The sequence below is a fragment of the Mus pahari genome, chromosome 2 (assembly GCF_900095145.1).
Source record: "Mus pahari chromosome 2, PAHARI_EIJ_v1.1, whole genome shotgun sequence".
In the NCBI taxonomy this organism is placed as follows: Eukaryota; Metazoa; Chordata; class Mammalia; order Rodentia; family Muridae; genus Mus; species Mus pahari.
The window spans coordinates 56,182,853-56,200,327 of NC_034591.1; the positions used below are offsets into that span (position 1 = coordinate 56,182,853).

General features: G+C 41.3%; 1 protein-coding gene across 3 annotated transcripts in view; it reads right to left on the minus strand.

Annotated features, from left to right (window-relative positions):
* Positions 1 to 1,362: 1,362 nt before the first annotated feature.
* Positions 1,363 to 17,475, minus strand: part of Dgki (diacylglycerol kinase iota) — a 449,040-nt gene continuing 432,927 nt past the window's right edge. For all 3 annotated transcript variants that reach the window (XM_021190110.2, XM_021190109.2, XM_029534779.1), the window contains 3 exons: positions 13,408 to 13,444; positions 11,734 to 11,833; positions 1,363 to 8,325 (listed from right to left, as the gene is read on the minus strand). In XM_021190110.2, coding sequence (XP_021045769.1) covers positions 8,209 to 8,325; positions 11,734 to 11,833; positions 13,408 to 13,444 — 254 coding nt within the window. In that variant the 3' untranslated portion in view covers positions 1,363 to 8,208. The remainder of the gene's footprint in view (positions 8,326 to 11,733; positions 11,834 to 13,407; positions 13,445 to 17,475) is intronic.

A 17,475-nucleotide genomic window follows, 5' to 3' on the forward strand; every position in this document is an offset into this window, starting at 1 on the left:
CTTTTTAAATATTTGTCTTTTCTTATAACTCTGTTCTTATTTTTCATTCCTAAGCAAAGGACAAGGAGTGACCCTGGAGAGAAGAGAGAATGGGGTTGTAAAAAATCTCACAGAGCAGAATTCTGAGTATGATCCAGCCCCTTAGTATCTGAACACTGAGTCTTATCCCCTACCCCTGCTGGAAATCTAAGTCTCAGGCATCACCATTATGGACAAAAGGGAAGATGGTTAACTAAGACTGCAATCTTCTTAAATAGAAGTGTAGAAACACTAGCCTACGGTCATGAGTTGAAGTTTTATTTAGTCACAGAGGAAGAATAAAAAAGCTCCAGTCTTTTTATGACCATAAAAATATAAGTTTCTTCAGCCTTTTCTCTAAATCCCAGTCGCAACCAAAAGGACAAGTAGAAAAAGAAGCTTGGGGGTGGGGTGGGGGCGAAAACAGAGACAGAAACAGAGACAGAGACACAGAGAGACATAGAAAGACAGAATGAGAATTTCTGCCTCTAAAGGATTTGGCCTATAATTGCAATGACTAATATTTTTCAAAAAATGCCCTTGATTCCCCCTAAGAAGTTGCCATCTGTTTGTCAGGAACCTGGAAGTAAATGGGCTTTAAGGTTTACTTCAGTCTAAAATAATAGAAAAACTAAATCTGGGAAATATACTTTTTCCAAGTTCCTTCACACATAAGGACTGACTTTCTTATGATCAATAAGCTGATGTCTGATCTTCACTTACACGCTAGGAGAAACACTTGAAAAACCCCTTGTTTCTCCAGGAAGCCCAACTGAATGTTTCTGGATGCAATGTTTAGAAATGAGAAGCCATGCATAATAAAGACACCAGCTTTTCATGCCTGTTTTGATCAGTTTTGCCCTTGGGTTCGAGTCCACACGTTGTTCATCCCTTAGAACTTGGATCTGACAGTACCAAGCAACCCATCTCCTTGGGGCATTCTTATTCCTTAGAACTGCTTCCCTTTTTTTTTTTTTTTCCAGGATCAGATATCCTTGTACAAATTCACTGGTCTGCCCATAGGTGCTCCTGGGAGAATATACAATCAGAATGGGAGAACATTAGCATTCTTTCCACTTCAAGCTCAGCATGGTTTCCCATATGTGTCTTAATGTCTATGTATGCGATTGTATAGGGTGAACTTTGAACCTACACCCTCCCATAAACAGATCAATCATGCTTTGAATGACAGGGCCATTCTCAACACCTTTTGGTATTGTATTCTGAAACAATATTAGCCTTCAAAGGAGGCAAAATAGTGCTTTCATTAAGAAAGGCAGAAAGGGAGGGAGAGAGAGAGGGAGGGAGGGAGGAAGGGAGAGAGAGAGAGAGAGAGAGAGAGAGAGAGAGAGAGAGAGAGAGAGAGAGAGAGAGAGAGAGAGAGAGAGATCTCAAACAAAACAGAGAAGTCATCAAACCTTAGAACAAGCTTCTTTGCATGAAATCTACCACAGTATCCAAACCTTGAACCCTTTTGTGTTTGAAATTTGTTCTCGCTGGCATGACTCTGGATAACAATCTCTGGAATTCTAAATTTAAGATGTCTCTTGGTTCTACTCAACTTGGCTGTGGCATCTCTGATAGATTTTTTTTTTTTTTAATGGAGAAACTTGGTATCATGGAGACCTGAACATCAGCTCTAAAGCTCCATTGAAGGCAATGGTGGATAAGTATTATCCCAGAAAGCATCAATTTGGTGTACATTAGTCTGAAATTTCAAGAGCTCCCTAATCTGATTGGGACCCTGTGACTGTGTGATTCTGTGCAAGTTGAATTCACTATGCCAAAACCCAGTTTGTTCATTTGGAATATACCTGTATTATCCCCGGCATGGAACGATATCAGATATAAAAGCTCAAAACTGTCAAAAATGCATCAAACTATCATAGCACTGATTAAAAAAAAAACCTTAGGGAAGTTGTTAATAAACAATAGTTTAATTGTTTTAAATTACTTTGTATTGTAAGCCATATGTGTGTCTTAACAAAGAGCTGAGAAACAAGAGTCCCAGTTGCTCCCACTACCAAAGGCAGCCAATTCAGATACCACTGGCCTCTAGGTACTAGAACACTGGAAGCAGAGAGAAAACCTATCTCACTGTTTTGTTCTGAATTTCTTCCCTTGTGGTTACCATGCTGGTACCAGAAGTCAAGGGATTTCCCATGGTGCCTTTCATATGCATTTACTTAGCTTCTAAGGATCCCCAGCAGAATTTCCTTCTGTGATTAGGTTACAGTTAATTCTAAGAATCTCAAATCACAGCAATTTTTTTATATTGAAAGAATAGTGAGATTTCCAATAAGGATTTTCTTGAGAATGTCCAAAAATATTCATCAACACCCAAAATGTTTCCAGAAGAATTTTGAATTTTTATCTCTTTATATGTTCTCATTTTCTGAGTTCTTTAATCTGTGCTTAGTTTTAACGTTTTTAAATGAGAACTAAAGACCACTCCCTCCAATGTTTTAAACTTCCTTTTGTGTGTTAAGTGATGTTTTAAGAAATCAAGGTTCTCATGAATTTTTAAAGATCAAATGTTGCCACGAGACAAAGCCATTTTCAAGATGATGTAAAAAAAATAACAATGTAATTGCAGCCCCTTCGGATCTTGAGTGCCTACTAGTGACATGCCTAAAGATGGTCAAATATCCCCCATCTAAGTGCTTCCAGATGTTGAAATTTTGTAACTCTGTATGCATGCCCACTGCACTATTTGGCAACTCATACTTCATCTTCTTTATATTTAATCAAAACCCATTGAAAATTCTGCTTATTATTCCTGGTTTAGCTCCCGAGGGCTGGGATAAATAAATCTTAGCCTTTACTTAAGTAGAGTTTCTAACTTTCACCTTAAAGCTTTAGTTTCAAGGATATTTTTTTAGACCATTACTAGGATTCCAAGGAAATTGAAATACAAAATAATACTATTGCTTTCCTATTTAACATTTGCTTGTACAGAACTAGTATGCTAGCCAGAGTAACAAACATGACTGTTGAACTTTCAGGACATACTGAGGTACCCTAGAGTCCTCACACACACACACACACACACACACAGAGAGAGAGAGAGAGAGAGAGACAGACAGACAGACAGACAGACAGACACATTAAAGAATTTAAAGTATTTAGATTTTTCTTTTGTTCCCTGTCTGCAGAAGTTGTTTATCCACTTCATTCATAAGTAGCTATATTTTCACTGAGTATTGCAATGAGTAATAGGTATTTTGAAAGAAATGTTTAAAAAGAATAAAAATGAAATGTTTAAATAAAATAAAAAATGTTTAAAAAAAATAAGACAGGTTTCCGAACCTATTATTAGATGAGCATGATTGAATACATATATAATCAGTATTTCCTGGAGTGACACGCCATTCAACATTCAGGTTCTGCAATGATGTATTTGCTTTAATAGCTTTAGGATTGTTTTGTTTCCTGTTTGGGACCAGAATAATAAATTTCAGTGTTCTGCATGAGTGGACTGTTCAGTGTGCTTTGGGGTTTCTCATTAAGCTGCATTAACAGCCTTAAAATCCATAGGTTGCCCTCAAGGGTATAACCCATATACAATGCAGTTCCCTGGGTGATGTTAAAAGCACACACTGCTGACACCATCTGATGTGGAAGGAGTGCCTATGACTGTTACCTCTCAGGTCACCAGAACAAAAACAAAATAAACCTCCCTGACTGCTTCTGCTTCTAAGAATCGCCTGGTCATAATTCTATATGGTGCCCATGGTCAGTAGGCATGTACTTATTCTTTGGCCAACATTGGTATTTGCTCCCAAAGGGAAATTTTATCTTGATATAATTTTATCATAACATGGGGAAGATTTAGGCAGTCGTGAAACAAAGTGATAGGCAGTGGTACCAGGAATGTTGCCTTAGCCAGAGTGATGATAATACTGGAAGAAGACATTTCATCAGTTCACTGTGGAGCTCAGTCCTGAGAAGAACCGAGAGTTGCAAAGGCAGCATTTTCTGAGACGTGGGCAGAGGGAGTTTATACTAAATACATATTACAGTGTGTTCAGATAGCTAATTTAATACATGGTCTTTCTTTCCCTAACATGAGCATAATTTAGTTGGAGAGAACAATTAGCAGTCTTGGTGGTTATGGGGAGCCATTTTTAACGAAGATCTATTTTTACTTTTAAAGAGCATAACTGAATAAAACAGCGTGCTGTGCTCAATGATTTAATTAGCTTCTCCTACTGGAAGACAAGCTGCTCCAACCCCAGACCAAACCCAAGTACCCTTGCTCCTCAACAACAGCTTGCCCTAGTTAAAGAGCCTTAGAAATCTGACTGGGTGCTAGGCTTATAACCTCAGCTGTAAAGCAGTATGGAGATCAGGGAAGAAATATTTCTCCTCTGCCGCCTTGAGATCTAAAAATAGAATGGACAAGCCACAGGATTCAGGGTGGTTTCCTGTATTATGGAAGGCAACATATAAATAATCAGAAGACTCACTGATTATGGACCTTATGACTGACAATAGCCAATGCCATGTGTGACTGTAGCGATGCAGGGATAGATGTAAGCTCAGGAATAGAGGAAATAATAATTAAAAGAAAATCCTGTTTCTTTACCAATCATTGCTTATGAGTGTTAACTATACACGTAAAGATGATTTGCATGCTTTTAAGATGTCTTTTCTAAACATATGCAATATGTGTGTATGGTACATATGCCCATATATGTATACAAATAAATACATTTCTATTTATGTATGGTGGATATATGTGGCATGTACAGATATGTGTGTATATGAATGAGAAATTTCTGACATAACATACAAGCAAGCATGTTTGTCCACATTGACAGTGTTTCTTGATGGGTACTGAGATGGATACCAGCACAGAGAACTCCTTCACGCTCATGGGACGCTTCCCATGGAGTTAGAACTTTTATGAAATGCATGTGCTACTTTCATAACTAAACTGTGTATTCATATAATTGACACGGTAAGATGAAATTGCTATACCTTATTTTCTTAGGGATGAATATCCTAGAGATCCTAGCAAGTACATTTCAGGGGTCCATTATGCAAAGGAGTCGCTACGCGGTCCCAGTGGGAAAGGACTGACCTGTTGAGCATCTCAGAACCCAGACCAATGTGCCTGGGCAGCTTCAGGGAAAACAGGAAGAAGCAGGGCACAGGAGCCCTCTACTATTTCTTACTAATTTCGCTGCAGCTGAATTCTGCTTCAGAACTCCCACTGGGTTTCAATCATCACCTCGATGGTGGTAGCCAGAAATCTCAAGGCAAGATTCCAAGTCATGCTGTTTATCCTTCTAGGGTAACTAATTCTCTCCTGTCTCTCTTGTGTTGGCAAATGTGATAGTGTCAAGGATTGAGCTAATGTTTCATGGTCTATGTAATACAAGGTCACAAAAAATTATTACCTTTACTGCTATACAATGCTCTCTTTTAATAACACGTCATTTTTCATGATCTCACCAGCGTAATTTAAAGAAGAATTCCAGGGAAGACACAAAAGACCAGACACCAGAGAATCAGCTAGGCTGCCTGCTCCTTGCAGAACATCCCCAGCAGGGTGTGTAAAGATGACTTTTTACAAGTACATATTTTTGCTTCTGATAAAGTATTTTCTGATAAAGGTATTTTCTTCCATACCTCCTTTTGGCTCACTACATGTGACACTATATGCCTAAGCAGAGTCAGACACTCTTAGACCACATGGCTTTAGCTCTTTCTAATGCTCAGAACTATCACACATAACAAACAACAAAACAAAACAAAACAAAACAAAACAAAACAAAACAAAACAAAACATCCTACAGGAGGTAGACTTAAAGTTGTTAAAATCATGAAATCTGTGGCTTCTTTGCTCGCATTTTCTTGGCATCCCAAGTTTTAGAGGTGCTATATTTTCCAGAGATGGATCATGTATAGTATATTGCTCCTCAGCAGTAATGTATGATCTAAATTATTTTTAGGGGTTTGAGAATAAATTTCTACAGCCCTGGCACCCTTACAGTAGTCAGTACTGCATCTACCTTCATTTTAGGGACTTAGTTATCTTAGTTAGCGTTATTGGAATTGGCCCATAACCACCTCTATCCTAAATTTTCTCTGGGCTGTTTTGAAACCTTCTCAGAGAAATCTGAGATGGTGGTTGATGAAAATATAGTCCTGCATCTCAGCAGTGGCCAGCTGGATAACCAACTGCTTGGCCAAATGCTTGGCTCAATCTAGCGGCGGGGGAAGGCTCTACTCAAAGCCAGGTTCCAGTCCATTCTAAGGATTATGTTTGTCATCACAATATTTCCTTGACAGCCCTAACAACTGAAAAACTCCTAACACAAACCCAGTGACTTCAACTCCTGGAAATGATCTAATCCAGAGAGAGTTCCAGTTCTGAGATGGATGCCTAGAAACATATTATTCTTAGCCAACCCATTTCCCCACAGCTAGATATGATGCCAAGTTTGATCTTGAAATTACTATCGGGAGTCTCTAGTAATGAAATCCCTGCCCACTCAAAGCCTCCTTACACTTAATGTGGCACATCGTATCGGTTCTTTCAAAATGATGATATGTGATTCTGATAAGTAAATTGTCCCCATTGGACCGTGAGGTTAAAGGTCACATGCAGAAATGCCGAGGAAGCATTTTGCTGTATTGAAGAGAAAGATGGAAGAAAGAAGACAGAAAAGATTACCTACCCCACTTGTATTTGTGACCTACCCTCTAAGCGGAGGAGATTTTGGACAGAAAGTTGGATATTTTCTCTTCCTTATTACCAGGTCCCACCTGATCCACAGCATGAACAGAAGTGACAATTTTAGAAACCATTTCTGCCACAGTGGCTTATATTAAGAAATTTGTGCCAGGAGAAAATAAAGTAGGAAAAGGATCAAAATAGACTCCCCTAATACACAGAAAATGGGGTCATCAGTCATGATCTCAGAACCTAAAAGGTCATAGGACAAGCACAGACCAGGAAGAGCCAGGCATCCTGAGAGTCTGACTATGGAACTGGTAAAATGAGGCTTTGTCCTTGGGTCAAGCCTTCCCTGATGTTATGAAAACTGAACTCTTAGAAAAACACACACCAACCGCCTTTCACCACTGCATCCATGAGGCTGTAGTTATTAGCCTCAGCCCCAAATGCCAAAGGCTGTTCTTGTAGCATACATTGCTACTTTGATTTTTGCTAATTTTTTCCAGTCAATTAGACTGCTTTCTGTTGTCATTTTACAAAGATTGGGATTGAACATTTGGCGTGCTCCGTTTCCTATAACCATTGTCCAAGACAGGTTCAGTCCTGTCATTGAAACAGCACTTAGAATCACACAGCTCTGTAAAGCAGTTATGGGGTTTCATTGACTCCCTGGCTCATCTCTACTGTAGCAGAAGGCCAAGATGGCTGCACATAGGCAGTGCAGAGCTGCACAAACAGCCCAAGCTGAACCAGCCCTTCCTATCACCAACAGCCCAGCTGCCTGGGTTACCTCTAGGTAACATCTGTGAAGTCCCTCAAGCACAGACAGCTCCCATATCACCTCACCATACCCCAGAGACAAGAGCACACAAGTTGACATTAGCCCTGTGGCACTTCCCAGCTCCTATGTGATGAAACCAGGTGGGGAGGGAGTGGGTGGGTGGGGCATGCAAAGCCACTAGTTAGTCTTGGTATATTTAGTCTACAAATGGAAGTGGTTTTATAGATATATTTCTGTAAGACATCCGGGAGGGTTTCAAAGACCTTTCAGACAATGTTGTGGTTGGAAGACAGAAAATAAAGAGACGAAAGCATTGTTTCTAAATCGATGGGTGATTACAGTAGAATTGTGAGGTACAGGGGAAGGGTGAATGTCTAAAGGGAGGAGGGAGCAGTGCCCTTTATGTGAAAATCCTCAGAATCTTTAAAATAAATTAGATGGGTGAACACAGAAGTTCATGCTACTTGCTAGAAGCAATAGGATCAAATTTTGTGGACCGTGTACGCCACAAATCTCTGGTAGCCTGCCTCCTTCTCAATGGGCTATCGCGTCCTGTTGTACATCCCTGTAGCCCTTGAAACCTGGTAGCATATTCTCAGCTAGATCCTTGCAGGAGAGAGGCGAATATGGATTCCATTAGCTTCTTCCAGGGGAGCTGCCCAGTGGCTGGGAGGGCGTAGGTGATACGCTTGCTCAAGTTCTTCTTGCCTGTCTACAAGAGTCAAACAGCAGTTTCCAGGTCTTCATGGCCAATGATCTTATAGTTCTGTCGGCTTTCTAGGTAAGCAGCCAAATCTGGGTCCCCAGCCTGCTGTGCTCGCTCTTGGGGTGTCTTCCCCTATAGACAGCAGAAGAGAAACAAATCGCTAGATTGGGATGATGTCCATATATAACAGACACAGATTAGCCAAAGATGAGTCACTACAAAGAGTCCTTCCGTGTTCGATGCTTCAGAGTGTATGGGATGCTTTAAAAATCTATTTGCATCTAGAATCAGAATCATATCAATGTGTGGTGATGAGTTAAAGCATAAGGGGAAAGAGTATGTCTCCGTAAACAAGGAGTCATGGAGTCTCCCTGAGACTGTGTGCAGTAAGTTTGAGGGCCAAGTACTTCTCGGAGGGGAGCAGAGGAAACACTGAATGAAAGCATGGAAGCATGGAGTCAGGTTTCCAGTTCAGGATCACTCTTTGCTGAACACTGACAACAACGGAGCATTAGATGCCAGGAGGAGGAGTGACAACTCACAGCTCATCTTGAAGGCTCTTCCTTTGCTGGTTTCAGCACCCATCTTCCTAACGGCTCACTGACTTAGTCTGCACTCAGTACTAAATCACTAGCTTAAGGTTCTTATTACAGGTCTTACACAACTGTGGCAGACTCTTACTTTTACTTTGAGAAGGATAAGGCTGACATCCCTACCTTCCCAATATTCAGGAAAGTGAACCTGTGAGCGGACGCGTAGTAAATCCTTTGCTAAGAATAAAGATCCCCCTAGGATATTACCTCCATCCTAAGGGTTCTAAAAGCTCCATTCACGAGGCTATTCAGCTTTTCTGTAGCACTGGGTTACAGAATGGTAAGATTACAGGATTCTGACAAAGGAGTGAAGAGCAGCTACATTACTATGTGGAATGATCTATACAACATAATTTTGAATGGAAACTTACAATGTTCAGTAACATGTATGCTATGTATCCAACTGGTTTTAAAAACCGAGAGTCAAACCTACATACATGCAAATAGAGATTAAAGTTAATCATGTTTAGATCTAAGTGAGAGGATTTCAAGTGACTTTTCTATATGTCTAGTTTTCTGTGTATGGTCATAAAAATTAATCAGATATTTTTTGAAAAATGAATATACACTTTTATTATTCAAAATAGGACAAAGTCTCAAATACCTTGGGTCCAATTATCTAAGAAATTTAGAAAATAAAAGGCATCTGTACCCAGGCTGGACCTCATGAGTTCTAGGTTGTCCCTCTTGTTCTTGTGTCTCTTCCCTGTGTTTTTAGTTTCTGAACTGTGTACGGGCCCAGCCATGGTGGACAGTGACCCTACTGTGGTCTGAATTGCTTTTGCCAAGCCACTCCTCCCCGTGTGACCTAGATTAACCCTGCCTGCAAGGTATGTGTTTGTGGATTCAGTTAAACATTGAAGCATTCCAGTGTAGTGTCATCTGGGAAGAAGGCCACATAAGCATTTATCTGTCGTTTGGAATGCCAGGTGAAACAGGTAACAGACTGTCTATGCACCAAAATATAGCCAAGGTGGTTTTGGTGAGCCTAGGGGGATGGTGAGGCAGCCAGGGAGCCAGGATTCCAATGGGTTTCCAGAGGAGAGGAGAATGCCATGTAATACAACTGCTTCAGAGGTGAGAGCGGTCCACTTACAAGGCATCTTATGTCACAAGGTTTGCTGGTCAAGAAATACCCATGGCCCACACTCTACATATCTAAATTCTCATCATTTAACGAAATCTAATGGGAGTTTACAACAATGATCAGGCTTCTAAGGTCTATGTATACATAGCATGGCTAGAGTTAGTGGCTCAAAATCTGTTCCTGTTTAATGGAGGACCAATACCTTAAAAGTCTTCTTTGCAACTATAGAGATATAGTTAGTGATGGGACTTGCTGTCTACTTAAAGGCCTTCAAAACTCTGCATGCTTCTCAGAACAGATAATAGACCCCTATAATTGATTCTCTCTCTCCCTCTCTCCCTCTCTCCCTCTCTCCCTCTCTCCCTCTCTCCCTCCCCCTCCTCCTCCTTCTTCTTATCTCTTCCTCTCCCTCCCCTCCCCCTTTCTCTCCCTCTCCCTCTCTCTGTATGTGTGTATGTATGTATGTGTCTGTCCATCTCTAGTCCAGTCTCTGTCCTTGCTCAACTCCACTGAGTTACAAGATCCCCATACTCCATACATCAGCTCTATCTCTTGGAGACTCTCTGTCAGTTGAATCTACTGAAGAAGGCAACAGATCCGGATGACCCAGACTTGTCCTGGTGCCCTACCTGTACTCATGGGCACTTCCTGGTCAAGATGGCTTCCACATTCCACCGACAGTCTTTGGCCTCAAGACCATCTTAATAGGCTCACACACTCTGCAGATTAACAAGCTCATCTACAAGAGTAACCACATTTCAAGCCTCCTTGGGATAACTATCATTGTGGGGCAGGAATCCAGGCTATGAAAGTGATACATGACAGTGACCTCCATTTCTCTTTGTCCCTCTTTATCCTACTGATGCAGTGGGATATTCTGTCACCAAAGAGGAGGGTTAACCTGCTCAGACAGTATCAGGCTACAAGTCAGCAGGGTTAGTAGTACCACAGCTAGTCTCCCTCTGGCTTCCTGCCCCCATTCCTGTCAATAATGGTTTTTCATGCTAACTTCTACGGTTGACAGTTACAGAATAATGTAAGAAAAACACATAGAAGGACTCTGAAAGTTTAAAGGGAACTGGAGCTGGAAAGGAAGCTCAGCAATTTTGAGCTCTTGTAGAAGCTCCAGGTTGGATTCCCAGCATTCACATGGTGGATCCCAACCACTTGGAACTCCAGTTCCAGGGGATCTGCTCTCTCTTTTGAGCTCCAAAGACTCTTGAACACATGTGGTACATAGCCATATGCTCTCTCACATATAAATGCACACATGCATCTAAAATTAAATACATAAATTTAGGAGGGGGAATACAGAGCGAAGTGGCTCTATGAGGCTTAGAACTGTCACCATCTCAAGATGAGATCCCACCATCTGGGGAATCGGCAGGTGGGCAACCATGCATGGAGCAGTGCAAGGCACAGATTTTGAATTATGTTAGGCTTGGTGCTGAAGATGATCATAAATTATATTAGCTTTTAAATTACATTAATGTGGGGCTGAAGAGACTCCTTGGTCACCAGGCTAGGACATTTATTCTACTCATGCCCATTCTCTGGCTAGGGGTCTTATTCCCCACCTCTTGCCTTCTGGTGTTTCAGTCGAACACCTCTATTCCCATGTCCTTCTTTAGCATGTGGGGTTTATAAAGTACCATGGGCAAACACACACCCTCCCTTTGTGCTTCTACATTTAAACTGCAGTTTCTCTAAATGAAGCACTCTATTTTTTCCTCCTTTTTCCAAAGCCCCAGGCCCTTCCATGAGCACAGAAAGGATGCCTGTGCTGCAGGCACAAGTGGAGGCCGTGGTGCCTGCAATCTCTCACAGTGGGAGGATGCTTGCACTCACTCATCCTGTTACCTTGGAGTCTGTCTGTCTCAGAGATGCTCCTGCGTCCACCAGAAGCTGGCATACAGCCCGGTTCCTTTGGCAGGCGGCCTTGTGCAGTGCAGTCTCGCCCCTAAATCAAAGAGTAAGAAACCAGGCATGGGTTGGAGACAGATGAGGTGATAGAGCAGAAGGGTGAGGGGCTCACCCTGCCCTGTTGCTGATTCTGTGTGCTCTTTAGCCTCCTCCCTTGTGAGTAGCTGAGACATACACCGGCAGAATATATACATGCTAGGGAGGGAGCTGACCTAGGCATGTCTGCAAATACCCTAAGTCATTCATGAAAACACCTAACATCTAACTTTAGCCTCTTGTCTGAACTGGATGTGGCTTGGGGATAAGTTTTAAACCACTACTATTAGATTGAGGATATATATCAGTGACACTTAACAAGAAAATTGTGCAGATACGTCCAAACACTTGAGGGGGAGCATGAAAGGATCTCCATGGAGTTTACACAGTCTCCCCACCTTCAAACATGGAGGAAGCCATTTTCACTTTCATGAGTATGTCCTGAGAACTCAGCTTCAAGAGCCAGGCCGACTTCTCTATTCTGCCAGTATTAGATTACACCAATTAAGTGATAAAGGGATATCTGAGAGTTCCAGAAGACTCCAGAAGAACTCACAGGCTCACATTCTTCTAAGAATGCAACAGGCCTAAGACCAGCGCATGTAGGAAGTGGCAAAGGAAAAGGCAGATGCCCATCTGTCTCATATGTGGGCTAAGTAAGACGATGTTGCCACTCTAAGCTCCAAGTTATAAAGACGTTTAATGCCAACATTCTTCATGAAAAATTAAATATCAACTACAAAGAAGCCAAGGCCGGATGAATGGTATCCCCATTTACAACCATGCCAGCACAGCATCTCTGTGGTTCAGTGGCTGCTTTTTCTGTGTGCAGCAGCTCACAGCTGTGTATATCCCTCCTCAATTGCCCTCTCTTCTCTTCATTCCTGTTGGTAATCAGCTCCCTGGTTACCAGGTCATCTCTCTCTAAACCCAGTCATCTTTATCCCTTGTCTAACTTTTTTGAAACTCTCTGGTAGTTCCCACTCTGGTTTTCAGAGTTAATCGTTCATCTTTTTCTTATTCTTGTTAGTGAAAGAGTAGTTATTTGGATGTCATAAGAATAAGAAAGAAAGATGAAAACAAACATTTTCAGTTTAGGAACCATCCCAGAGCTGATAACTGTTTGAATAACTGTATTTCCAGCTCTCCAGGGGGTGGAATATGACTTGGTCTATCACAGACTGACAAACAGAAATTGTGCCATTACATGCAGTAAAAGTCTTAAGGCATCGGGACTTCATTTTCTCACAAATCCCACTCGAGAAAAATTCCGCATATGGTAGAGATAAAGATACACGCACTTATTTGTTGTCAGTAGTCCAAGTACTGGTGTAAAGGAATCCTGTTTGTAAGATGCTCTAGGTACTGATAGGGATAGCACTGGCTATGTGTATAATCATCACAATACACATTATTGGGTTTGTTGTGTTTTGTGCAGCAGACTGACTCTGCACAGCCGTTTAAACAGTTTAGAGTGGGATTTTAATCAGTGAAGTTAAAACTATCTGATATGCCTCATGGACTAGATATGCTCTGAATACAACTGTAGATTATATAAGGAAAGGTAACACTCACGTCTCACTGTCTGCCATGTCCAGTAATTCTGCAGGTCCTAAACAACAATAACAAAAGAAAGATGTCAAAAATATATCCCAAAATTAACCATTGGCAGAAAATATGCATGTGGAAAATTTACATGACCAGGAAAGGTGAACTGAAAAAATAAATTTGGTGCCAAGGTTAACCGTAGGGCAAAGCGAGAGTAAGAAGGTTCTTATCAGTTTCCCAAACTACACCAGTCAATATGCACAAAATTGGAGAGCAAAAGGATGTTGCCGTCTTGCTTAGCAAGACTCTCTCCATGAGGACTGGAGAGACGGCTCAGTGTGAAAGAAAGCCTGCTATGAAAACAAGAGGATCTGAGTTCAAATCTCCAGCACGAAAACTTAAGAAAATGTTTATGGAGCTGGGCATGGCCCTGTGTGCTTGTGACTACAGTAATGGTAGGGAAAGCGAGGAAGATCCCAGGGCCTTGGTGGCCGGCCAGCCGAGCCACGTTTAGGGTCTCAAGGAAGTGATACAGAGAGTTGGAGAGGAAGACACCTGAAATCCTCTCCTGACGTCCTCACGAGCAGATGCACCCACATGTACATGTGTGGATCCACCATGCACATGACACACAGACACACACACAACACAGGCACACAAACATACACACAAGGTGAAATTGAAGAAATTGCTATATTTTGGAAATAGGAGAAAAGTCTACTTTTTGAACATTTCCATTTTCAAAATGGTATTGTCGTGCATACATCTCAGGTGATTATGGATGTACCATTGCATGACATGTCCTCCATGTTTTAGACTGGGAATGTACAAATGTGCTGGCCTTTTCCTTTCTCAATGTCTGGTTAGCAATTAATTCGCTTCTTCTGCAAACACAGTTGGGATCTTTGTCACTCTATTGTCTGACTTCTTCTTCCTTCTTTGAAATCCCTCACCCTGTTTACGCTGAAGGTATCAATCAGTTAGACGCATGACTTCCATAGAATCTCCTCTGAGCTGACACCAATCTCTACCTATATGGCATCTCCTCTTTATGCATGTGTTCTATTTGTCATACTTAAGTAAGATAAGTTATCAGCCATATCAAAACCATCCGAGGCAAGTTGAGATCGATAATTACATTATGTGACATGACTTTTACCAAACTGATTTTGAACCACCAGTTAAGTTGTTTCTCTGTACATCAAGACTCTAATAAACCTCTTGGAGTTTTGTCTTGTGCTTTTTTATGTTTTGTTTCTCATCACTGTGTCCTCCTTTGGGACTGAATATTAGATCTGGTCCTAAGCAAATGCTTAAATATCTGAACTGATGAATAAATCGGCTTGGGAGTTCCAAATATGGCCCTGGTACCAAAGACAACTTAGTCGTTAGGGATATGGTCCTCATGATTTGTGAGCCATGTTGGTTGAGAGCATTATCACTGAAATTTATTATGCATAATGTAAAAAGAAATTAAGAAGAGGTTATACGTTTCTAACCATGACTGCTACTGGCAGGGAGGTGGCTGAGAGAGTCAAGAATCCTTGTAACTCTCCTGATCATCCAAGAGCTAAGTCACCTTGAGTGTTCCCATGAAATGCAGCTAGCATGCAGAAACACTTCCATATGTCCTGTCTGTTAATTACTCTCAAATGTTTACATGATGTTCATGGCCTTCCTCATGAAACTCCCCCTCGTTAGTGTGTTGATAAGATTCCACCTTTTTGCCTAAGCTAAACCAGCAATAGCCTACCTAACTGTGTATTTCTCAGACCTTCCCCAACTATAAGACTGTTTCCCAATCTTCCTATCCATGATTGCCTTTCCTCTGCTAACCATGTACCTAAGACTAAATCATTCCTCAAAGCCCAATTGTGGCAAAGTCTTACATAGTTGTCCAAAGAGACATTTGACAAACGAACTCTCAGCCTTCTCTTAGTCCTGTGCTGTTGTGTACAGGTTCTACCTTACGGTATGTATTTCTTTTAAAATGCATGTCTCACTTTCTTAAGTGAGTTATTCTAAATCTCTGAAAGGTAAGAATCACTTTATTGTTTCCATCTGCCTCTAAATTATATAAATGTTATATCAATAACTCTATGGATCCTTTAATTTACCCTTCATCTTAATGAGTCAATAACAATCTAAATATTGAATAGAAGAGCCTGGCACCTCTTAAACTCTTCATAAAAATTAGTGTAACAACTGTAGTCCTTTGGGGCACACCACAGCTGGCCATTCTAAGTCAAACCACTGCAAAATCTGCCAAGGAAGGTGACATAAAAGGGCCACTTCACTCTCACTTAATGGAAAGCCACTTGGTGACTCAGTTTCTGGAGATCCCCGCACTCCAGGCTTGTTCAATTTTTGACAGGAGAGGCACGACAAGACCAGGTTTGAGAGGGTCAGAGCCCCTCAAGTTCCACTAAAGAGCTCCTGCCACCTTCAGAGAACACTTGAAGCCATTTATTTAGGGAGGAATTCCAGGAACAGAGCATCGTGGCTTTACCTGGCAGCTCTTATATTGCCATCACTGTTGCTCTCTGCACAATGATTAAGGGAACAATGACCTTACAGCGCTTTTTCCTTTATTTCTCACTAAGTGGAAGCTGCAGTGAGTCCCAAGACTTGCTGGGTCTACACTTCTATACTGGTAAGGAGCCCCAGAGTATGTTAACTGGCCTAAGACAGCAATAGTTTAACAATCTAAAGATGAAGATGAGGAAAAGAAGGACTTCGTTCCTCATAGTAGCTGACCAAAATCACCACAACTGTAGCTCTGAGTGATCCCACAATGATTATCCATCCCGATTAGGGTGATACCAGGGTTCCTCTCTTGTTCCTTTAATCTCCTATAGCTGGCAGAGGCAAAAGAAAAAGCCACCAATGCTGGAAGGCACTGTGCTCTTACAACATATCGGAAGGGATTCCACTTCAGTGTTTAGGGAATGTCTCTGAAATGACTGGCACAATTAACCCAACATCCGTGATCCTCCACCACATAGATCATAGGATGATTAAGGAACATTTAAAACACTGGCAAGCAAATCACCAATGAAAGTATGGGAAGAGCAGCAGGCAGATCACTCAAGGTGGGAGCAGAGAGCTGGCACTACCTGTCCATCCCATTCCNCTAACTGGGCCACCTTCTCTGGCCTCAGTGGGAAAGAATATTCCTAGTCTTGCAGTGACTTGATATGCCAGGGTGGGTTGATACCCAAGGTGGCCTCCCACTTCTCAGTAGAGGAGGGCAGGGAGGATGGGGACCTGTGAAGAGGATGCTGTGACCTGGATGTAAAGTAAGTAAGTGAGTGGGTGGGTGGGTGAATGGACGGACGGATGGATGAACAGACAGATGGACAGACAGACAGATGGGAAAGAAGAGTACTGGCACACTTACTTGCCATCTTTAGAGCCAGTCCTTAAAGCAGTTGTTCTCAACCTATGGGTCTTGACCCCTTTGAGGGAGGTCACATGTCAGATATCCTGCATACTAGATATTTACATTAAAGTTTCTAACAATAGCAAAATTACAGTTATAAAGTAGCAATGAAAATAATTTTATGGGTTGGGAGTCACCACAACATGAGGAACTGTGTTAAAGGGTTGCAGCACTAGGAAGGCTGAGAACCACTGCTGGCTTAAAGGATTATCTTTGCATGGCAACAACTGCAGAGGAATCCATGGCAAATCCATCTGAATCCAGGCCTTCATTCTACCTGGTTTGTACTGCACCGACCTATGGGGAGCTATGCTTTATCAATGCGCTGACCTATTTAGTAGTCTTGATGTGCAGCTTGAAGAATGGATGGCCAAGAAAGATAAAAATAATCAATGAAATCCACACCAACTTTCTTTTGAGTGATAAAATGTATTTTAAAAACAGCACCTACTTTTTGTTCTTGTTAATTTGAGTCTCAGAGGAAAAAAATGATAAAAAATAAATAGAATTGTAGTTTTCCAATGTGTATCAATGGTTGAGAGCTGGACTTGGGAGATATATATATATATATATATATATATATATATATATATACATATATATATAGATAGATAGATATATAAACATGTAATATATTATTTACATATACACAT